At 40.2% G+C, this 25,359-nt stretch overlaps 1 protein-coding gene and 1 long non-coding RNA gene across 2 annotated transcripts; one reads left to right on the plus strand and one right to left on the minus strand.

The window, feature by feature from the left end:
- Positions 1-5,849: 5,849 nt before the first annotated feature.
- Positions 5,850-8,116, minus strand: LOC116378506 (uncharacterized). Its single transcript, XR_004212342.1, has 4 exons — positions 8,065-8,116; positions 6,625-7,157; positions 6,414-6,522; positions 5,850-6,317 (listed from the first exon to the last, which is right to left on the minus strand). It is a non-coding gene; the product is annotated as an uncharacterized LOC116378506 (long non-coding RNA).
- A 755-nt stretch (positions 8,117-8,871) lies between these two features.
- Positions 8,872-19,055, plus strand: ccdc3b (coiled-coil domain containing 3b). Its single transcript, XM_031850952.1, has 3 exons — positions 8,872-9,448; positions 13,454-13,628; positions 18,063-19,055. The coding sequence occupies exons 1-3, from the start codon at positions 9,084-9,086 to the stop codon at positions 18,354-18,356; spliced, it is 834 nt and encodes a 277-aa protein (XP_031706812.1). The 5' UTR covers positions 8,872-9,083; the 3' UTR covers positions 18,357-19,055.
- The last annotated feature ends 6,304 nt before the right edge of the window (positions 19,056-25,359 follow it).

Raw genomic sequence — 25,359 nt, forward strand, 5'->3', positions numbered from 1 at the left:
CCTTATTCAAGGTGTAATCATGCACAAAGTAATTCTGTGGTACTTGATTCTAAAAATAAAATATCATCCAATAACCGGCTCATATTATCTGGCACATTTTGTTATCAGATGAGAAGGCATTAGTATTTACTACTACAAAGATAAATTGTGATCTTACGAGGAGAACCTGAAGGCAGCATTAAAGAGGCAGTAGCCTGTCACCCTCTGTGCATAGCTACAATTATTGTCGCATAAAATTGGATTATAACATTAAAGCGAACTTGTACTCGAAAATATGGCAAGATCCAAGATAAGTCATAAAAATAGAATAGAAACGCCTTAAATCTGTATATTTCCAGCCTCCATTCATTCTATTAACTGTCCATTAGATATGGGGGGAGAAGGCGACCATCAACGCTCGTGATCAGCATGTGACACATGACTAAACTAAACATTGTATATTTCTAATGTTGCAACTGCAAAAGGAAAAAAAAACTTCGTTATGCAAAGGAGTCCACATAGACAAAAAATATTTCTTTAGATTTAGTTCTTTAAATGTGAAATATTTGGATCAAGAAACAAAACTGCTGGGCCATTTTTGGGCCAGCAGTCTGGCTGAGTCTGTTATTCTTTGTTTCCAATATGAATTAAAGGCTACAGGTCAGGACAAGATGTGCTATTTTTCCTTGCAGTGAGTGCGTTGGTAAAGTAATTAATCCGTGTGTTGAGGCTAATTCCCTGGATTTTTTTAACCAGAAGATGGACTAATAATACCAACACTACAACAATAACAAAGCATACAACACACACAGGTCGAAATAACAGAAGATAAGACTACACACAGCTAAGTTCACAACCCTCTGAATAAAATTGAATGGCCCAAGAACTAAAAGATACATTTTTTACACTCCCTGTGACAGCATTTACAGGTCATCACAGAGCATTAAAAAGGGGGATAAAATGTGGCTCATTGTGGCCCAACATCTTACTTAGCCCCTCATTAATGTTAAATTCCTGTAATTAACCCATGAGGCCACAAAATGAGCAAATATGCATACAATATACATTTATTAAATTGGTCATGTAAAGCTATTGAGAATGATTAGATGGCACTTAATGTGCTCTTAAGCTTGATGGTAGGTCAAATGTACTTTGAAATATAAGTATACACTTCAAATTAATCTAATATTGATGTACCTTTTAAACTCTTAAAAATGATATTGTATGTATTGAAACAGTGTTTACAAGATATTCCCAATTCAATTTTCTGAAAACCTACTTTTTTTAAATTTCCTATGGATTAACAAGTCACAATTACTGAACAGAAGCAACAGTGTCAAGTATGAAACATTGGTATCAAATAAATGTTCTTTATTACCGTTCTTAATATTTGAATGAAATGAAATTCAGCATGCAAATTAATCCTTGAAACAAATCATCTTAATTGTATACATCCTTTGTTCAAAGATGCATAGTGAGATTACTTGCTATTTATAGTGTATTGTTAGTTGTAATAATACAAGTTGCCCTTGGTACCAGGATGCTTTTGGGAAAGCCAAGCTTCCCTCGACCCAACAAACAACATAGTCGTCTTCAGCTCTCGCTCTTGGCTACATCCCAGATCCTTCATCCACTGCAGCTTCTTCTCCAGGGCTCTGCTACAAGACAAATGTGTTTTTAGGCTTTGCTGTAATAGCTTTATTCATACACTTTGTGTGCAATATGCTTTTTATTTATTTATGAAAAACAACATATTGAAGCCAAACTACAACTTACATGGTTTATTTCTTTCTGAGCAGCAGCTCCATTATACAGCATGCTGGAACTCTCCTCCTATAAATAAGTTGTTATATTTATTCCATACAAGAACAGCAGGCTGTGAATGCGATAGTATCCATGAGGTCTCTCTTAAAAACATTTAAAAAATGGTTTATTGCTCGACTTTATGTGAAACAAAGACTTTCATGCTGGTCACCTGAGATCTGCAGCAGGTGCACTATAACAAAGTCGATGTTAATGGCCTGCTTTTACTCTGTCTTCTCATTGCAAGCCTGGTATGTAGGAACACAGTAATGGTAAATGCCTCAGTGACTAGCTTGATTGAGTTACACTTGATATGCCTGTCGAACAGAGGAGTGCTTCTCCAGCCTTGAGTCAAGGTTCTGGACATGGTCTTTATTCCTACTTCCATGTGGATAGAATATCCCTCTGTACAGAGAGTGATGGCCCACTTTGAATTGAAACCTTCCTGTTGACATCGTCTATAGTTACTGACATTACACTTGTTTTGAAAATGAGAACCTGTAGAGTAATTCTGTGAAGAATTTCAGTCTGGATGCATATTGAAATAATCAAACTTGTGCTTTGATTTATGCTTGACTTGGATACGTTTAAAGGGGAACTTTGAGAGATAATAAATTAATAGAAAGAACAGAAAGTATCTAATAAGTTCCGATATTAAGACTGTATATGTCAACATGTGTTTCTCTTAAAAATAAAAGCAAACCAAGATAAATTTGATGTCAAGTCGATGTGTTTTCAGGTACATGTTTGAAATCCTCTATTGGAAATAAATGCGAAAGAAAGTACTATTTACTGAGAACTTACATATTCTACATCGTCTGCTTCCATCAGTTCTCCAGCCTCGCTGACCTCTCTGCTGCAGCCTCCAGGAAAAAACTCTGATTCACGCTTCTCTCGTATTTTTTGAAAGAAGTCCGTCGCTGTTGATTTTCTCAGCTGCACTGTCACATGAACAGGTAACACAGATGCATTAACTCCCCAAATGATAGCGGAGAGGTTGCATTATTTCTTGAACTACCGGGTCATGCTGTGTCATAAAAGCTTCTCACCTCCCTTGCAGATGTAGTGGATCGTGAGCATCACAGTCAGCAGTGTTGCAGCCATGTCCTCATGCAGACTCTTCATCTCTCACACACTTGAGTGTTGAGCCCTCAAGCAGCTCATGGCACTTTGTGTTTGTCACCTGATAAATCTCCACGCCCACCAGCTTTATTCCCAAAGGGACACCAGCCATGGGATGGATTTGTACTGAGCAGCGGGGCCTGGAGGAAACAATGTGCGAGTGTGTGGAGAACACACCATAACCTGTACTGTGTTTTAAAGGCTTTGTGAGAGTAATGACAAAAAAATGTGTGTTTGGAGAGTGCAGAGTTTCAGGACAGATTTAGGTCTTTGGAGAGCAATCAAAAATGTAGGGACTTTGTATTTGCTGTGGTGAGTAACTTTATTCTTAAGGCATTGATGCTTGGTGATGCTTCACCTAGAGGTGCATTTGTTTCATACCAAATGTACTCTGACTGCATGGGAGTCCTTTTTGAACAGTCACCATATGGCTGCCATGACATTTACTGATTTATGCAAACCTACATGATAAAAGCCCAATTCTTGTTCAGCTTAGTGAGTAAAGTTATATAACTCAATCAAGTATTGAGTAACAGGCACAATTGTTATCTGGCATTACGACACAAAACCAGAAAAACGTTTTTTACTCTTGTGTTTGAGCCCTGTGATTCAGCAGCAATTTGACTGTATTCAAAGCCTGTGTTGTGTTAATAAATTACCTTCCACAATGTAATACGTTATGCAATTGTTTTGGATACTTTGCTAAAATGTTGGCAAATGTCGCGCTAGCCATGAGACAAACCTAGAATCTTGTAATCCGTAGGTTGACGCGTTATCCATTGCGCCATTAGCCCTTGAGGACGCATGGATGTGTTATTTCCCGAATATGCACCGTCAGGATCCTCTTCTTGAAAATTCTTTATGCAAAATACTGGGATGAATAACTATCTGCCCATGCCGACCGTGCGACCTCTCTGACAGTGTTTGCCAACCTATAAGAGTTAAATATTTCAAAAGTAGAAGACAGTTGTAGCTAACAGGGTTTGACTAGTGTGTCATTGTATATTATAGCATATAACTTTAATTTAAAAAAAAATGTATTGTTATCTCACCAGTTAAGTGGTAATTTTTGGTAGTTATGCCGATTGTGATTGGTCAAATTGTGAAAGGCGATTGGTAGGGTAAAATTCTTGGTAGTGGCGACTGGCGAGGCCTCTGACTGATCAAATCTTGGTAGTTTTTTGGTCGCGATAGGTAACGTGATTGGCTGTCACGTGATGGATTTGCTCGGGCCCCTAAAAGGGACCATCATTTACTAACATCTTGCTGTATTGAAGAAACTAGTGTATTTGAAACTAGTGATTGAGACCACAAACTCAAGTTTTTGAAAGTACGGAAACGTAAATCCAGCTCGCTCCAGACCCAGCTCTCGGGAACGAGTCTCCGACGACTCCGGGTCCCCGGCACGCCGCGCTCAAAGCCGCCGCCATCACTCCCGCGCTCCAGCCAAGATCTCCAACTGGACCGTAGTCCGCCTGCTAAGAGCATTGAAAGAGAAAGGGATTCCTCACCACCGCTCCGACAACAAAGCAAAACTGTTCCAACTCCTCACAACTTTCCAAGTCACGTCAAGCTAAAAACACAAACGTACCTACATCCAAAACACACCGGCGTAACGCCAACGACCGTCACGCACCCTCAAGCTCCGCCCTCCCACCCACAAAGTTCCGGGTTGCCAGGTTCCAGCGTGTCACCTCTCATCCTCCACTATCTCAGGCAAACTCAACCTTTCATAGCGGCAACGAGACGCCAACTCTCTCTTCAATTTCCACAGCATTCCATCCCACCTTCCGGCCTGGATTCACCAGTCTGTCCTTTTGCTGTTCCTTCACACCACTCTTCTTCTGCCCTCTACCCAGGCACCGGGTTGCCAGGTCTTCTTTCCTCTGTCCCCCTCTCTAAGCCCACGCCAAACTCCGCGACATCGGCGCACCCGTTAAGGGGAAAATTCACCTAAAATCCTCGAGCCCAAAGACAGTCGTGATGGGCCGACCGATTCTTTCACAGAATACGTTCCTTTGAGTTGATACCTGTTAGCCAGGCAGCAACCTCCGCTTCTGAAAATGAAGCCATTACGGATGTGCCTTAAACTCGCATTACCTATACTGGCCACCAGGGCCAGTAGTTTCTAGACGACACTCAATTATACTATAGTATATAGTACATAGTATGCACGATACTAAGCTAATGCTACCATCTGTTTATGTCAATCGTATAGAACAAGGCAGTGAGTTCGTCATCATTGTCTGCACTGAAGATATAGTTCAGCCCTTTACGAAATTCCTCTATTGTCAGTCCTCTACCTTTATCAATGTCAGTCTGCTGAAAGAACTGAACCAGTTCTGGAAATTTTGCAGCATAAAACATTCATTTTGACTCTGTAGATTGACTTTTACACGAGAACGATGGATCTCAGTGACTTGATGCTGATGCCTCCATCTACTGACAGAAATCAAGAATGGCTGCAGAGGAACAGTTGGATCACATGTCTCAAGCTGATTGTTGTGCTGTTGTGTGTTTGCAAATATACTGGCTGAAGACTGTTTTTGTTAAAACATCATGATCTGGCTCAGTGTTTGTGGTTTACCTCAGACACTACTAACTGATCCCGTCATTGTTATTGTGAGCTTATTACTTATACTCGCTGTCTAAGGGAAGATCGTTAGTGTTCGAACTGACTGCAAAGACACATTTTGAGTCTTACTCAAATAAATAAATGTACTTAGTTACTGTCCACCCAAACTAAGGACCTTATGTGATGATGAAGCAAACAAAGAATGTCACAAATAGGACGATTATTATGTATCTACATAGTTTAAGTTCAGATAATCCTCTCTTGGGTAGATATTAAAAGCTGTACATTTAAATAAAATGTACAAAATAATATTAATTTAAAAAAATAGGAAGAATATGATGAAGAAGATATCAACATAGAAACGTCCGTTGTATATTGTTTAAGATAGTTAGAACAAGAATGATGATAACAGCAATGATGATAATAACAATAAAGTGTAACATAAATGACTTTAGGCATAAATAAACTAAATGCCAATAAAATGTAATGAAATAAAGTGCAACATCAATAAAAAAAACAGACAAATAAGAACACAGAAACGTCCAAACCCGCTTTCTGTTTTTACATAGTTACAATAACAATGACTTCTATATGACACGATGCTTGACTTGCCACAGCTTTCATGGCTTCCAGAGCAGCAGGGGATGGCCAAAGTAAGTTTCCAGTGGAGGATAATTACTGGTCTTCAGTGGCACCTGTGGAGGATAAAGTCTGTCCACCCTGCTAAAGTCCAGAGCAGGATGCCATTGTGCTGTGCACCTGAACAGGGCCTTTGATATCCACCTCTGGTCCACTTCAGGCAAGGTGTGCATCCAGCCAGCTGAAGAGACTCGTTGTGCTTTAAAAAAGAAAAACAAAGAAATAAACACAAATGTAAATTCACTTTAATATACTTAAATATTGCCTTGTACGTTTTAAATAAGTATAAACGTACGTGCAACGTGTGCCTCCTCAAACCTCAATGCCTCTGCCAGCAGCGTGCTATCATCCAGCTTCGTGGACACAGTTGGGTGGGTGAGGCTGGGTGATGGCCATGCACATGCCTGTAAAATTAAAAAAACAACAAGCAGGACAAAAAGATAAACATGAGTATTGAACAGCAATAAATACTAAACAAAAACACTAACTGTGTCATGTTTGCTCACATGGTTTGGCTTTGAAGGGGAGAACCAGGCTTTTCACAGCATTGGTCAGGCTTTTCTGATCACCTTCCTAACCAAGAGGGAGAGGTGGTGGCAGCCTGTTGGATGGGGGCAGCGTGCTGGGTGGTGTTAGCGTGCTGGGTTGGCGCAGAGTGCTTGGTCGGGGCATTGTGTTAGGTGGGAATAGAGTGCTGGGTGGTCTCACACCTCTCGTTGTGGCCATGGTCTTGGGAGTATTTACTGCCTTCTGTTGCGTCCCTCTGTGTTGTTGCCACCAGGTAAGCAGCGTGCAGATATTCAGCCACTCCACCTGAATGTCTGCACGCGAAACACACCAAACTGGATTTCAAAGAAACCATGGATGGATCTCCATAGTGCTGAATTAAAGCTTTTTTGGCCTTCTTCTCCAACACTCCCTCTGGGGACATGGTTTGCATCCACGGCTTTCCTTTGTTGCTATCCTTCACCTTTGTCGCATCAATTGTGTCTGTGATGTTTAGACTGCCATCAGCACGTTTCCTGAAGCGAGGATCCATCTAGATTAAAAAATGAAAATATAAAGAAAAGAGAGAAACAGATGTAAATAACACAGCTGTGAGAGATTAGACGGACAAAACATTTGGTAACACATTACTTAAGGAAGCTGTACTACTATCAGTTATATTCAGTCAGGATCACCTGGTAATATTGATTTTATATTATGCCCTGTCTGTGCATATTTTTCCAACAGGCTCAAAATGTCAGATAACATCCCAGAATCACTATGAGTCGAAGTAAAGCATTGACAAGCATATTAAACACACTTTATGTCCCACCAGGGACCAGTGGTGGAAGAAGTTATTTGTATATTTTACTTAATTAAAAATACACCACTACAATCAGAATCTCACTTAAGTAGAAAAACAAAAGCATTAGCAACAAAATGTATTTAAAGTACCAAAAGTGAATGACCAGAATGACCCATGTCAATGTGACATCATGGATTATTATTACATTATGCATTACTTGGGTCCAGTGTATTACAAATGTAAGGTTACTTACATTACTATGAATAGTAGAAAATACAAATTGAAGATATATATTAACAAATACAAATGCAGATTGTACACTAACATAGCCAGTTACTTACAGCCCAGAAATAGATTAATAAAACGTATAAACAGTGCAAGAATAAAGATTACTGTGGAAAAGATAAAATACAAATAGAGGATAAATATATACATAAATACAAACTGTGTAAAAGCTAATGAAGCCAGTAACTGACTGACAGTCCTGCAGTCTGATGATAGAATGCAGGTGACGTCCATCATTCATTACAGTATAAGTATACGTATGATTACCCCTTAGCGTTAGCTAGCTAATGTCATCAACAGGCAGGTCATTTTGTCACATATGTTACCGTTAAATTGACTTGGCATTAGTCACGTTAAGCTTAATTCTTACTTTCGCCATGCCGCGGTAAGAGGAAGGAACCCCCAGCCGTGTTCCTCATCCGCCGCACAGCGCAGTGAGCTCGAAGACGCCGATTGGTCAATTCTTGGTTAGTTCTTGGGTGCGCTACGACCGATGATTGGCCACAGCGGACATTTCTTGGTTGATTTGTGGTTACAGACGTAAAGGTGATTGGCTTTCACAACCAAGAATTGGCTCGGCTCGAGGGTGGCTGGGATTGGTGATCGATAATCCCTTTATTTTGCCTCACGGGTTCCGTCCTGACAGAGTGTACACAGATTCAGTTGTTGTCACAAACAGCCTAGTTTCTATGGGAGTCGCTGATGAACATATCAGCCTGCCACAGCTTACCCGAGCACATTAATAAACACGATGGGAGAACGGGCCTGCGCAATTTTCTTTCTTACACATTTCCATTTAGATCCTGGAGTGTCCCTCCAGAAAACAATTAACAGGGAACAAGCCAGAAAAACATAAAGTAAACTCTACCACCAACCCTGTGCCCATGTTATCACTAGAGGGCGCCACAGATGTATTTATTGTTTGCTGTAGAGCCTTAAAACGTTTCTTTGTCGCATTAAATTTCCACATAACCTCGCAAATTTGGAGCTAGAGGATTTGTTGTTTGAGAAAGTTTTGTTTTTAATGAATTCACACGCAGACCAAAATGCACACACTCTTTTCTTTGCTCCTTCTGCACTCATTTCAAAGGTCAGAGGCAGATTACTGAATGAGATGCTGGTGTGTGAATGGGCTGATCCACTGATCGCAGGTATTCTAGCTGGAGGAGGGAGCAAGGGCCACAGAGAGCAGAGAAATTACCAACTGTCCGGGACTATTTTGTTGTATATCACCTTTGTTGTATATCACCTTTGTTTAAACTGTGGTGGAAGTATGTGCATGGAGTGAAAGCCCTGCAGTTTTGTTTTTTTTTCGTGATTTTATCCTTCAGCAGCATAGCGCGTCCGGTTCGCCTCTCTGACCCACAGTCGTCCCATCTCTGTCGGATCATGTGGATTATATTGGCGTTTATTCTGGCAGCGGCGGGTCCTGATGGGAGCTGGGGATGTCAGCTTCCCCGCGACTGGAGACAGCAGACAGAAGCGTGCCGTGCCGAGTTGGCACAGATCATAGTATTTGCCAAGGTGTTAGCACTGCACAAGGAGTTTTACAATGTGTATGATAACTACCTGCCCGTCCAGCCGTCCGACACAGAGCTGCTTTTCTCCGCCGAGATTGAGCTGCTGTGCGACCAGGCGTGGGGCAGCATGCTGGAGGTCCCCGCCGGCTCCAGGTTTAATGTCACCGGCCTGGGCTACTTCACCTGCTTCTCATACAGTGTCACCAAAAACAATAACTACTACTTCTTTCTAAGGTGAGAATCCCGGATATTCTCTTTTGTTTTGATCAATCATTTCTTGTCTCAGATGCATTCATTTTTTTCACCTGATGCAGAATGATATATGTAAAACTAACTTTTTTAAAAGATTAATTCCCTACAAAAAACGCTGTTCATTTAGGCTAGCTAAATTAGGATAAGGTTTCAAGAATATGAATATAATCTCAAAGGCTGAACGTTATGTAATTTATGCCCAACTACAACATGACATGGATGACCCTCTTGCACCCTCTTTTCCAACTGTGTTTGTCTTTGATATTCCATATTTTATGTTTAAGAGAAAAGATAACGGTTGAAAATGTTGCAGAACTGTCTCTGGGTGTTTGAGAGTCAGGCATCAGCTTTCTAAAGACAGTTACTCAGCCAGCAAAGATGATAGTATTTATTATTGGAATGCATTACCATGAATTGCAAAAAGTGAATTATTTGATAATGACTGATTGTGAAAGGAAACTACATACAATATTTAAATCTCTATAAAAACGCTGTAAACGATGTGGTGTTAAGTTCTCTTTGGCAATACTAAATGATGATTTTGCAAACAAATGTACACACGTGCACATACACCATCAGTCCCTCCAGCACACTAGAACTATCCAGTGATTAGTTGAGTCAACTTATGCATCCAATCAGATGCATCCTTTATTTTTAGAATTTGAATTGCAAGAATGGCCTTGTTGCTGTTATTCAATAGTGAACAGTTGAAAGAAGACAGAAAATAAGAAGAGAGAGAGGGGGAATGTCACTGATCGAACTGGGTTGATGTTACCATCACAGTATATCGTGTGTCTTAACCAATAGTCCATCAAGACACCTTGGTAATGTATCCATCAACTCCTCCTGGCCTGTCTAGCCAATGAAAACCAGCAGCTCTTCAGACTGGTTCAGAGATCTGTCATGGAAGTAAGGACTCTGGGGATTCAATCAAACGTCCGCCAGTAAGGAAACATTCAGCAGTCAAAAGTGGAAGATTGGAACCATCCTCACGTGTTCTCTTTTAATCAGCATCTGTCCATGTGATACCATATTGATTTCAGGTTAATAACATATTTAATAGCCTGCCAAGCGTTCCACTCAGATTTAAAAAAAAAAAAAGTATGTGGCAGGTTAATTCTTAAGTGTCTGTGTTGGACAGAAACAACACTGTTGCTCAGGAAACGTTGCATTCCTGCCAATGTAATTACAGAGCCAGACATTTCCCAAAAGCTTGAAGGTAAACCCGGTCGGTATAGGACCACCTTTTGTCCTGCTGAAACACACCAGGTTGCCGCTCGATGAAGGAAATGTGTGCTGACAGGCCTTACCGACATTTCTCTATACTCGCTGCTTTTTCTCTCAAACAGATTAAGCGTTAGATATTCAGATTGGGGCACTGAAAAGCATTCATGAAGTTTAATGTTTGGGCTTTCCCACATGAGGGACCAACTTTAATAATGTTCTTTATAGCATATGTCACACTTCATATGAACAGAATTACACTCACACTGTGTGATCGTGTGTTGTCTGATGACGGCTAAGATACTTTTAAGACGATATCACTGGCTTTAGTTAAGTACACCTCCAGGGATGACTTAATGATCCCCTGTTGTGATGGTATCCGGACGTTATCCCCATAATCAGCCAGAGCGACCACCATCGGAAAATTTCCTGAAGCTAAAGTCACAACAGTTGTGTTTAAGTGCAGAACCAAGGATGATTAAGAAGCAATGATTGGGCCAGTAAACCAAAGCAGTGATCTCTTGCTGGTTACCAGGGATATAATGGAGAGAGCAATTCCAAAAAACCCTCATGCTCATTTTCCTTTCCAGTAGACTTTAGCCCACAAGCACGTAGACTTATGGGAGACCTGGTTCAGATGGGTATTAAATACAGTTTGTGTCCAACAGGAAGTTTTTACACATCAGTTTCTGTTCGGATTCAATAAACGGGATATAACATATTTCTAGTGTGATGCAGGAATAGTGTATTTTGAAGGCCAAACTGGAAGTTAGCATCGCACTGGTTTTCTCGACCAAAAGTCAAAGGGGTTTTTCCAATAGATTTTGGATTTTTGCAGAAAATAAGCTCTTTTGTAAACACACGTTTATTATACTTCAACATTCAGTTCAGCAAGATAATCCTCACAAATAAACACAACTTTTAGGATTTTTGATGCCTGACTGCAATCGCCAGAAGAAAAAAGGTAATATGAGGATACAAACAAACTACAGCATGAGCATGAGTAAACACAAAGAGGAAGTAAAGGCAGACTAGATGGAGTGATGACGTTTGGTTTTCTCATTAAGCCACCTAGCAACTGCCTTTTTAAAAAAACACTAAAAAGCTTCCAAATTAATGAGAGGGTTATTTGTTGAGGTATTTTATATCGTAGAACAAACTAAATCTCTTAAGCTTGTGTTAACTACATACCTTATTTCAGGCATCTGAACAAAAACACATAAAAAACAACACCCATTGACTTTGATATGAGGGAACCCGGAAGTGCAAAAATGCTAACTCATATCCGGGTTTCAGGACTCATTCCTGCAGCGCTCTATGAGCTTTAGAGGTGCTGGTAGACAGATTTTGTAACTTCTCGGCAGAGCCAGGCTAGGTGTTTCGGCTATTTCCAGTCTTTATGCTAAGCTAAGCTAATCCGCCTGCTAGTTTAAGCCTCGTATTTAAGCAATATTTTTTTTACAAGGATGCCGATGGCATAAGCCGCCCTACTCTGCCTCTGATTGGCTTCCCCTGATATTCCAACACCTACCAATTTCACTCTTCCTTACTATACATGGGAATGATATCAATCTTCTCATCTACGTCTTGAAAAAAGCAAATGAAAGTATTTCCTTAAATATCTGAACATTTATTCTTTCAAATTTTCATTGAGCTACTGGTATTGAACCTTGTAGAGATGTATCACTATTCAGATTAGATGTCAACTTTCATGAACATTTTAAGAAATTAGATATAACAATTTATCTTCGCATGTAGCATTCTCGCTAATGTGAAATTCTCCGTCAAAAACCTAAAATGGATCAGTGTGGAGTTTAATAGGAGTGTTGTTGTGGCTGCGCCGCAGTCTCAGACGCTGTACGAGCAAGCCAAAACTAAAAAGTTCTCATCGCTGTCTCCAGTGAATGCCTATTTCCTGTTGTAAAAGCCCCAACAACACTTATCTCAGACCAGAATAGTCTTGCCAATCAATCATGAGCATAAGCTCCCAGGACAGGACAAATCTGAGGCTAGCTTGGAGAAAAATGCAGCTCTGGATCTCCCTCAGGACTTTTAAATAATATAGACATGTAAGTTTTAGGTCACGATTATTTTTCAGTTATGTTTACATCAAGTTCCTCTGGATCCACAATTCCTTCTGACCTCCTGGTCACTGTGCTTACAACTGACCCTTGACCTCTTCTGTTGAAGCAAAACATCAGCTTTCTTTGTGCTCTCTCAACATGCACACACACCCACACAAACACCCACAAACACACAGTCACTGAGGGACAGCCAAACTTTTGATGTCCCTCGAGGGATGCGAGATGAAATCCAGATGTATGGAAACACGCTGCTTCAGGACTTCCTCCCTCACACACTTCATGTCGTAGGAGAAGATATGAAACATGCACAGTAAACCCCTTTGGCTTGTAGTTTGCTGGCTTGAATCATCCATATAATAGTTGAATTTGCATAAAAATATACCAAGGACTGTAAACAGTTCTGTATATAGTTCACTTTTCTCTTTTTTTTACTATGGACATATGTCTGTCAACTTTATATCAACTTTATAGGATGAATAGGTAAAACCTTTTAGTTTGCTTCAATTTGAAATCCTGATGACATGAAGATTAAGTATAACATATTCTCGTTGCTCACGGCTTTTGTCTATGTGCATCTGCATCTGCTTCTGTTTTTACACATGCACAACATTTTACCATATGTTCATTTTTGCTGTTGTTCTCCACTACATGAATACAATCCTCCTTTTCTTCCATGCAGGATGGATGAGAACTACAATATTATCCCTCATGGAGTGAACTTCCAGGACCCCATTTTCCCTGACACCGCGGAGAACCACCGGGCTTTTGCCAGCCTTTTCCAGTTTGCCAACTGCACGTCTGGTACCCAGGTCCACACCTATGCCCCGGAGTGGGAGGCTCAGGAGGACAGCCGGGTATGTAGCCCATTGGAATCACCACCACAAACTAGTTCCGAGTGTTGTTTGAGATAGTAATAAGGACATCTACTTTGAATCAGTTTCTGCGGATTTATGGTGACTACACAAATGGTTTGGGAAAAAGAGTGGAGTGAGCCACAATAGCCCAAAGTACTGTGGCGCACACATAAAAGGATTCAATATTACATCCTGTTGTTTTCAAAGGAATACCATGAAGCTGGCAATTTAGATATGTTCTAAATGCATGGTAGATCAAACACACATTTCCTGAGGTTTTGGCTATGCAAAGAACTCACTATGTTTAAAGGATAAATCTCCTTTAAACAGCATTGTATACCAGCTCTTTGGCAAACCATTTTATTGTTTAATGGAGTATTTTCTTATGGCCAAAGATGGCAGCTCTAATGAAGAAGTGAGGGACATCACGTGGTGACATATCCAGTAAAACTACAATGGTCTTTGATAACTCACAAAACACTAAAGTCAGGTTTTGGTATCAGTCCATCAGAATCAAATACCAAGTGCTGTTTTTTACGTGGATGTTCAACAATTAAGCAAGTTTAAATTCATCACAGATTAAACAGCAACGTTTGTAAAACAGAACACAAGCGTAGCTACAAGATGTGATGAATATTAAGGAGAGAGGATGACATAGATTACTTTTCCTCGGACTGGAAAAAACAACTCTCCACTTCTTCAATTTAGATAATCAATGCAACAATTACATATCCATCCTCTGAGGATTACTGAAAAGAATTTATGGAAACAAAGAAAATCACTAACTAAAGTAAAACCAGAGAAAGTGGATACATCATACAAGTTAATGAATCATAAAATAGCTCCTGGAGTACACAGGACAATGCAGATAGACGACTTTTTGCTTATGGCAAAATTACCTGAATTAACCAGCTCCACTGTTTAATATATAAAAGCTAATTTTTACCTAAACACCGTTGGCAAACACTAACACCTGGTGCTCCTTGACTCTTAAGTTTCTTGCATCTCGTGCCAGAGTCAATGTGTCAGTATATACATGGTTTCAAGTCACTCAACACTGCTTTATCCTCTTTAATGAATCTAAACCTTTGGCCTAATCCGACTGATTTAGGTCAGTCTTCTGTCTGTTTCCAATCATTTACTGACTCATGAAAGCAGAAAATCCGCCATGTGTGAAGAGAATGAAAACATGGTTTGTATTTCTACTAACTGCAAACTTTTGGGTCAGGCCTGTGATTATAATTACAGAGCAACATTTAGATATCATTGCTGCTTTCTTACATCGTTCCCGTGATTAGATTTCCTCCTCGCAAAATAATAACAGACTTTGTTTTTACAAGAATTGTGCAACCATTGTTTAGACAACTGACCTAAGCTCTCAGCAAAACAGATAATGCCATACGCATTACGTAATCAAGTGTCATTCAAAGTAAATCAGACTGCATTTAGTCTTCTTGATGCTTAACGCCAAATACTATCAGCAATAAAAACATAATTTCAATCATTTTCCCACACTAATGCAGGTATAATGCAGGGTTTGTAGCCCTTTGAAGGGCTACAAACATTGTCCTGACCTGATGGCTGGATATCAAGGCAAAACTGTTCGCTGCCCCCACTGTAACAACAAGGTTGGCGGTTCGATCCCCGGCTGCTACTATTCGCATAGTTCCCCAGCATCTCAGCAGCCCACTGCTCCTAAAATATGCTTAGGATGGGTAAAATGCAGAGGTCAGGTTTTATGTATGTAAAATGATGATTGTAATAAAAAAAGTTAAAAATTTCAGCTTCAGTTAACATGGTCCAACTAGAAAATGTGTCAGTTTTTCCTCTGATGTCAATCATGGCTTCCCTGAGAGGGCACTTAGAGAGGATTCAGTCTTGCATAAAACACAAACCCTTTTGTTTTGTCCATGTTGCAGTTGAGTTTGGATGATATCAGACTAGATGAAACAACAAATTGTCACCCCCAACTCGTCAAATACTGACGTTGGCCCTAAGCTTCAACCTATGATGCTCTAGGTACCTCTCTAGCATCAGTTTCACCTGAACCTCCTCCCTATGCAAACTTTATCACTCTGTATTCTGTGTAACGTAACCCTCCCGTCATAACTACGGCCACATAGCGTGAGTTTGATGCCTGAGACCACTGACCAATTTGACAAGTTGGGGGTGAGAATGGGACGCTCTCAACCTATCAACCACTAAGATATAACAATTCTCTTTTCATACACTGCTCTTAATTATTACATTAGCCTATATCAGTAGTGCAAATAATACAAAATGTATTTTGTTTATGAGGTCCAGAGGTATACCTTCTTTCACACTCTTTAATATTGAGAAAAAGCAAATATCTTGACAAATTTACATTTAAAAGTCACATCAAAAATCTTGTTGGTAAACTGTAACAGAAGCTTAACGTTTTGTACAGAAACATAAAAACAATGCTTCCCCATAAGTTGTATGAAGCATTATGGAGATATGATTCATATATATATATATATATATACAGTATATATGACTGTGTTCATCGATATTTCTTAGACTATTTTAAAACTATCACTCTTCAGTTTATGACCAGAGGCAATTTAAATACTGACTGCTGCATTGCATATGATAAATAAGATCCCTTTTCTTCCCTGACTGAGAGATGTAATAACCTCTGGTCTACATTTATCTACAAAACACTTGTTGGAGACTCGCTATGTCATATCTCATCTTTGCTGCTCTGGAACTCTGGCCCGTACTTAACCTGCCCTAATGATTGATTAATGCTTATGAAACAATATATCAGAACTAATGTAGGAGAGAGTGCTTTTCCTGTAAGTGCTGTGGTCTACATATATAACTGCTTTAATTGAGCCTGATACATCTGCTTTATTGTCTACTATTCTGTCTGTTTAGGACTATGTCTGTTGCTAATATTCTATGTCTCAATGTAACTGTAATTAGCTTCTTTATCAAGCTCTATCCCAGACATGTGGTGCAAGAAAGTGTTTATTATTACCTCTACATTACACAAGGGTATAATACAACAACTGTACCTTTCTTGTCTCCTGGCTTAAAGTGTCACATTGATAAAACATAAAAGCTTATCATGAACAAAATCTGTCTTCCACACAGAGGCAGGTTTGTATTGTATGTGTCTCAGTCTTGACTCCAGACTTTTTCAAGGACAATTAGCAAAGTATTTGTCCACACTGCAGCTTAGCCTAAAACACTGTAATCCTTGACATACGAACCAACTGAAGGCGTTTTGTGTTTGAGTGAAAGTTAAACCTGGGTGCACAGAAAGACAGTGATGTGCCATTTGACACCTCCTGCTTTACAAAACTTGATTGTTCTGCTCCTGAACTTCATCTTTTGCACTATAAAGTTTCATACCCCTTTCAAATCCCTTACGGGACATAAGTAAGAGCACATGGGAAATATCCGCAGCGAATACTACAGCAGGTAATGCACTAAGCAGGGATGTGGGCCGGCAGCCAGCCGCACATTTTTAACATTTCCTCAAAAGCCTCAGCGGTTGTTATCTGATGGCAGGGAATATACATCAGCGTTTCACACTGGTCCCATTTGGAAACATTAGAATCTGTGGAGGAAATCCACACTCAGGCAGACAGGCATGCAGTCAGAGGCAGCTAGAGCTCATTTTGTCACCGAGGAAAAGGTCCGGCCCTTTGGATCCTCTGTCACAGGTTTGCAGGCATGTTGGGTTTCATCTTGCAGTGATGTACTGCTGAAACAGAGGGAGCATCTTGTGCAACCATTTTAGCTCAAAGTCCTCTTGGACCCTACCTGAATCAACATTGTGTGTTTTCTTTGGCTTATGTAAATTGGCTGGTACATAAAGATTAGGGCATGCAGTATGGTAACACTTAAAGTGTTTCTATGAATTACCCCATTGCAAGAAAGGTATGATTTCAAACATACTTAATAATTCATCTCCTATCCTTTTTCACTTCCCTTTTCTTTTTCTTTTTAGGCTCCAAGCAGCCAAAATCTTTCTTTTCTTTCTTTAACTCACTCATACACAAACAATGCTAAAAGACTTACGAGCTGTTGGCACCATGGTTGTCTGCCCAAAGAGCATGCCAGATGTGTTCTCTCATATGACTTATCTGAAAGAAATCCAGCATAAAAATGAATAGTATTATCTGTCAGGTGCTGCATCATAAATGTGTCATAAACATACTAAATCTGACACTATTATTTAGTTATGGGATAAGTATATGATTTAATTGAAAAGGAAGAGCGAGATGAAAATCTGTTGGATATCTCACAGTACATAATCTGATACTGGCCTTCCTCGAACAAGTAACCTGAAAGTAATTGATCAATGATTTGACAGTTCAGTGTTCAAATGAGTCACAGTTAATCGCATTTGACCACAGTCCGCTTATTCAAATACCCCTCTCACTTTCCCTCATATTTCAGTTGTTGTGCTCCGCGGTGCAGAAGGCTCTGTTTGAGGAGGAGGAGAGGGTCTGGACTCTCTCCCAGAAGGTGCGCTCCTTGGAGAAAACCAATGACCACCTGAGGGAAAAGGTGAAGACCATGAAACGTCTGCTACGCCAGGCCCAACGAGAGACAACGAAGGAGCAGCAGACCCTCAGCCTCAAACAGCTCTACAAGTCAAAGACGCCCCAAACTCACCCCGATCAGGACACTGCCCTGGACCAGAGGAATCAGCGCCTGAAAAAGGTCCCCTCCAGGACGCTAAAAAACTAGACTACAAATAACAGTGCTGGCCAATTTAGAGTAACACAATGTAATTACATTCTCCATGTCTTCAACCCAATTAAAATACTTATTTACGGATACACAGGGCTTTCACTTAGTCACCTAGTTTGTGTTCCCAGATGAACTAGAGGGAAGGATTAATGGAGATAAAGGATTTAAATGGTTCCACAGGGGTAAGAGATCTCCATCCTGATCTCCTCAACTCTTGTTTCACCCCATTATGATTGGTTTCTCTGAATAACTTTTACCTTTGTCTTTTGTTAGCTTAATTCTGGACAGAGCTCTCAGCTGGCGGATGCACTGTTGAACAATATCTGGACAATGTTAAAGCATTGCACATTTAATATCTTGTTTCTTTCTGTGCTGGACACATTGTGCATTGCATGAATATTATAATTAGTTTGTTACTTCAGAAATACTATCATCAAAATTCTCCAAATCAACCTGCGTCTTTTGTGGGTCAACTCTTGGACATGAAGGGATATTAACATGTCTCGTCTTTCTCATAATGTTTCGACTGTGTAAATGAGCGTATAATTAGCAGTGCCAAAGTTTACAAAGCTGCAAGACCGAACAATATGTTAAATCAGTATTTTCTACCTTTGCCTGCTTTTCATTTACTTGTATCTATTGATACCCAAAAACTATGATCCTTTAAAATCAGTGAATTGTTTCCCAAGAGTGCCTTCCCCCCCAACCCCCACCCACCCCACCCCACCGTCTACCTTTATATAAGTATGTTCAAACGCATTGTACTGAATGAAAGTGTAATTTTTGTATTTGAAAGCAGAGTGCTGAGCATTCATTAAGTCCAGCCAGTGAGCCTGGCATGGTACAGGATTGGCTTTTTCTGTGTCAGAAATTAAAGTTTTGCATTTGTTATATTTTATGTATTTGCTTTTATTACAATTGTTGCTTTCCCGAAACTACATATGGTTTGCTTTGCCAATGGCATACTCATTTGTTTAACAGCTACTGTATTGTTTAATTACAAATAAATTAATACAAATTGACCAAACATCTCATGTGGTTGTTTTTAATCATCACAGTTGATGTCGTCTTCATAACATGCATTTCAATCAGGAGAGACCACTTAGATGAAGAAAAGATAATAGTTTATTATTTACAGTTGATATGTGATGATAAATTCTTGACAGAGTCTTTGGCGCTTGGACTCTAGAGGGAGATTTGTAATCGAGGCACGTCTGCCCTGAGCAGCAGCAAGATAAAACCCCCCGTGGAGTCCAGACACTGGTGGTAGTGGTGGCTGATGAGGCTGATAGAATGATGAGCTGATGAAGCTGATGGATCTGTGACGAAGACTAGGCGGAGATGGGGAGGTGGAGGGGTGCGTAACAGCAGCATGAACGTACTGCAGGTAGAGAGACAATCATATTTAAAAAGACACGGCAGCAAGATGATAGGCTAACTTTGTAATTGTTTTGTTGTGCTGTTGGATAGAGGAGACCAGCTGATCTAAACAGCTGATATCATGATTGACAGCCCCCGAACGATGACAGCACGGAAATAGTGAGTGAGCATGCATGAGGAGTGAATGGCAGATGTATGAGAAATAAACTACGGGTTTAGGCATGCAAGAGTCTTCCTGACTGAACTTAGGCTAGAGCTTCATATGTACTGTATGTTACTTTTCACTATTTTCACTATTCACTATTTTGGTATAACATACATCCACAGATTAGAGCCTCCTCCAGTCATTATGACATCTAATTTAATTAAGCTATCAATTTATAAATAAAGCAATAAAAGACAATATTGTGTAAAGTTGTTGAAGTAGTTTCCTGTGCACAACCGGGATCCCACAGTGGGAAAAGGGATGAAACTCAATCTAGAAATGTCGATTGTAGTCTGGGTGTTTTCTTCTTACTTCTTTTTTTATGGTGTATGTTTTGCCTCATTGACTTTTCCAGATCAGCTACAGTTTCACGTAACAATTTGGACCAGTTTCTTGGCTGAGTTTTTTAATAAACGTGTCTAGCCAAACACCAGAACAAAATGAATTCAACTAAAAGTTTCTAACATCAATTGTAACGTTTCCTGCTTTCCATGTATTCAAGTCAGAAATGATATACATGCTTTTTGGCATGCACAGTGTCTTTAGTGTGATTCAGTAAATCAAGTTCTCAAAGAAGTGCTGCAAATTTAATAGCAACATAAATCCTAAAGATGAATTGGCCCTATTTTGACCTCTTCTTCTTAAGCTTTTGTCCAGTTTTACGTCCGGTGCACTTTCAGAGAAAACAAAGGACCATTTGAGACGCAAAATCATCTTGGCAGATGAAATTTTCAACACAAGCTGAACCAAATTTCTTCCATATGGTGGTGTTGTATAAAAGAGAGGGAACGAGAGGCGGGGCTGGCATGGCATGAGGAGAAACAAAAAAGGGCACATTTCAAACATGTTTTATGTCAGTAACTCTCGATGGATTTATCTGCAGTAAAGCGGACATTGACGAGCTTTCCATTCGCGCATCATTTGACCTCTTGAGCAAAGACAGAAAGTGTTGCAGAGAACACCTTCTCCTCTTGTCTCCCCGTTAGCTCATTCTTCTCCCCGTGAAACCTTTTCATCAGACAAGCTCGCCTGCAGCCAACTGTCAAAATCCCATGGACCTGGGCCAAAGATGATATACACACACTGCTTTCTGAAGCCAAGCTGCAAAACAGATGTCAGGCAATACGACGGCACAGTGGTGGTCCCTTCCAGAGGACCTGGCTATCTGTGGACATGGTTTATTTATCTAGCCTTGTTTTGTGTTTTCAAATGCAGTTACTTTCTCTGGCTGCTCTGGTTTCCTTTTTATTTTTGTATTGATAATCCCAGAGCATCTGATTAGTTAATACAGTATATATTTTCCCCTTTTAACCCCCCTTCCTGTTCATGTTTTCTCAAACAGTTACACTTGAGTATTTCACTCTGACTGTCATTCATCGCCCTGCATGAAGAAATCCACCAGAGAGCTTTCTAACTTTGAACTCTCCAACCTGCCACTGACTCCATTGTTTTTGTTTAGGTAATTGCTTAGGTCTTCACTTGGAGTTCGTCATTCCTGTTACATGAAATAAAAGACTAAGACTCTACAACCATGCAAGTGGCTCTGCACAGTGGTGCTTTGAGCTAAATGCTAACGCTTCTGCTTCTTTCTTTCTTCCGATAATCAATTTCTGTTTATTCTTTTAAAGATAATTTGTTGGGGGGCATTTTGGACCACAAATGTCAACCTAGTGATGGCGCTAGAGGTCAGGGTATCACCAAAGTCAGCAGGATTCATCCCCAGGAGACACATACATGTAATAACACGAGAATCTGCAATTCATATCAAAAATAAGAAATTTGATATCATGTTGCACCCCTGTGTGCAAGTCAGCAATACAGTTTCTCTCTGTCAGTTTGCATATTCCTTACAACTCTGTCACCTGCTTCACAAAGTTACCCAGCACCTCCGTGAACATGGCATTGATTTGAGTGGAAACGCTTCCTCAGCATCTCTTCACACTTCACCAACTGTACTCAGGCGAGGAGGAGGTGATTTTTCATTGTTGCCTGTCCACGTCTGTATCAATACGAATGACTGATGTGTGTGTGTGTGTGTTTTCCCTCAGAGACCTCTGCTGTTCCAGTCAAACTACAATCACAATACCTTTTAGTCTCAGACCCGTGCTATAAGCTCAATCTTGACACTCCAGGGAGGGAAATGCAGTATTTTGTGGAGCCAAAAATACCATAACATCGGATTCAATTTCACAGCCCAGTTATGGCATCCAGAAAGGTCATGGTTCACACTTGAGAATTTGGATTTCACTGTTGTTTTTTCAATCTGGGAAACCATTTGTCATGTCCTCAGTTTCTGACTAAAGGCCGTGACACACAAACATTATTTGTCAATAGTACCAAGCATGTTTGCATTTAGTTTAGTTCTTCTGTCATAAAGGTAAACCGCTGTTCTTACTTTTACAAAAAACGACTTCTTTACCTCCCTCCTCTTCCGATCCCCCCCTTCTTTTTCCCTTTATCCTACACTTGTAATTATTCCTTTTTTTCGTCTGGGTTGCTGACAAAGTCCACCAGACAAGCAGAAGGAATTTGACTTCATGTGTTTGTTGTTAGCGCTGGCAAGCTGTTTTTATATCTAATGGTTAGACTCTGGGATGTTGGGTTTATGTTTCTGTATTTTCCACCCTGAATGTTTACAGCATTTTTGAGTGATTGTGCAGGATCTGAGTTTTCTTCTGTGTTTCATTCTGGACTGCATGAAGTATTTGCATAGTTTTGAGAGAATAGTATCATGCCATGAGGTGACTGTTGTACTTTGTGAATTCACCAGGGCTACTGGTGATTAATGTTGCTATCTTGATAAACACTGCGGTGTTGCATGCATCTCAGATGTGAGTACAGTATACGTCAGTGCTACAAATCAGATCATTAGTATCATTAGCTGAGTCAAAGCTGATGGTGAAACCAGAAGAGTCTAGATCATCAGATGGAAAGATGTTGGTGGAACAGTGGTGGAGCCAGACAGATCCTACAGTGAGGTGATGAAGCTCAACCGCTTATAGAGAGTGAATTGTTGCAGAATATCCATCAAATATAAATGTATATCCTCAAAAAGTCTCTTCTTGCAGGTTTGAGGTACAGTATCAGTTTCTTGACAGACAGAAAAGCAAAAGCAAATTATTGCATGTGAAGCAGATAGAGAAGAAAATGTTACACAACAAGAAAACACTTGTTGGCCAACCAAGACGTTTTAGGATTCCATCAATACCCCCCCAACACCCCTGAATTAACTTAAGGCCTTCATTTTTCAATGAAGGGCTCTGTGGAGCCTATCCCAGTATATATTGGACGAGAAGAAGGGTTCACTCATGGAAGGGTTGGCAGTGTATCACAGACAACCATTCACACCTACAGACAATCTCACGAATGAATCACACCTGCATGTCTTTCGACTGCGAGAGGCAACTATTTAATAAAAACATTTTTGAAATTGATCCATTTGACATGAGTCACGGGGCAGGTTACAGCAGATTTAATTTGCTGCTCTGTCGATCAACAGCACTCTTTGCATGTTGGTACAATTTAATTTGAGGATAAATTACTGCTCGAGATAAGGTTTCAAAAAGCACAGTCCTGCAGTCTGCGGATGCACAGTGTGTGAGCATGTGTGTTTTGCGTGTAAAGGATTGGTAGATAGGGCTTCACTAAATCAAAGATGTTTTGGGTGTTTTTTCTCAAGCTGGTTTCTGTTGAGAAAGGGAAGGACAGACCTGGAGCAGAATCTGTGTCGTGGTAAAAAAATCTCAGTTTAAAATAGAGGGTTTAGGGGCCAAGACATTTAGAAGTGGACAATTTTAAGCTTTTAGTATGTAAACAAAAAGAAAAATCTGTGAAAACGCGAACAGATGTAGAAATACTAATGAAAGTAGCTGGTGTGTTGGACTGGTGACATGATTATGGTGCATGAACGAATGAATGAATGAAAGTGAATTATCACAAAGTCGTTGACATGGACACACACATTTCACACATTCTCTGCTGGAGTCCTCAGCGACGTTGACCCCCAATGAGATGACCCAGAATTCCACTCTGCATCCTGTCTGATGTTTCCTTTGATCCTTTGTCCCCACACAAATCTGTCAAATCCCATTCTAGACGGTCAAAGGTGTGGAAACAACACTCTTTCATGATTTTATTTTTTTTTTTCTGGCGGTGTGTTTCCTTTTCATCTGCCTGCTGTGTCGTCTGAGTCGGAGTTAACTCGCAGCACAGGCCAGTATCAAATGTATGACTAATGCAAGTAAGATGGATGTCAAGTTTCTGCCGATGTTTTGACCCTAATTGCAGGCTGAATTTTCCAAAAGTGGAAAATGAGTGACTCTCCTCGTACTGCCAGATATCCTCCATTCTGCTCTCCATCCTGTTTATTATTACCAACTGTGGTTTACAGTCATGTAGGACTTTGAGGGTCTGCAACTTTTCATAAACTGTGGTGCTTTGGCTTCAGGAGCTGTTGCACTCTGAGGGTTGATGCTCTGAGAAGGCTCAGAGCTCAATCCATGTTTATTTAGAAAGAGACCCCTGAACATCTTTTTGGATTTGAACAAACTTTGAAGAGCTAGCCTTTGAAATACTTTCACATCGTCTCTCCCACTCAGATCGGCTAAAATGAGTCATTCCCTGCAAGTGAATTATTCAGAAACTGCACGTCGCTCATCAGGGTGAAAAGAAGGAGGGTGATCTCACTGTGTAGTTAAGTCTCTTTCCCTCCACTGTGCTCCAGCACCTCAGGGACTTTGACTTGCTCAAGCTCAAAACAGCCTGCTTCTACTCAGCAACAATGTGAGGCCAAAGGACCGAGGAGAAATGGAACTGGAAAATATTTTAACGTTAATGGTTTTTGTCTGTTTTTCGGTGTTTCGGTCCAAAGAAAATATTTGGCCAAGACCCTCTGAGCTATCTGACGCTGCATCCAAAACAAATGTACAAATGAGATATAAGGAAAAGATTTTAGTGATTAGGTGTAGTAGGAAATATGACTGTTTGGTATTTTGTTCATAAAGCCACTCTAAATCTTCCCAAAGAACTTGGAAATTGTTGGTAAAGGGCTTTGTGCCGTGGTGTGTGTGCGTGTGTGTGTGTGTGTCTTGGCCTGACCAACACACGGTCTGTAAGATGTGTGTGTTAGCTTGAGTGTGTGAGAGAGTTTGGTCTTATCAAAAGAAAATAAAAGTTCCTTCGAAACATCAACTTCTTTTGCAACACGCCTTTGTTTTGAATCAAAACACACATAACAGTCTTAGTCTTGTCTCTCATATGGCATCATACACTGCACAGTGTCTGCATGATGAGACTAAACTGTGAATGTCCTCCTATGTCATATGAAAATAAACAGCACATCAATAGACGTGTCATTGAATTTGTTGTTACCTCCGCCAGGAAGGTTATGTTTTCATTTGTTTATTTGTCTGTTTC

Source organism: Anarrhichthys ocellatus, unplaced genomic scaffold (assembly GCF_004355925.1).
Source record: "Anarrhichthys ocellatus isolate YVR2014 unplaced genomic scaffold, GSC_Weel_1.0 scaffold1, whole genome shotgun sequence".
Taxonomy (NCBI): domain Eukaryota; kingdom Metazoa; phylum Chordata; class Actinopteri; order Perciformes; family Anarhichadidae; genus Anarrhichthys; species Anarrhichthys ocellatus.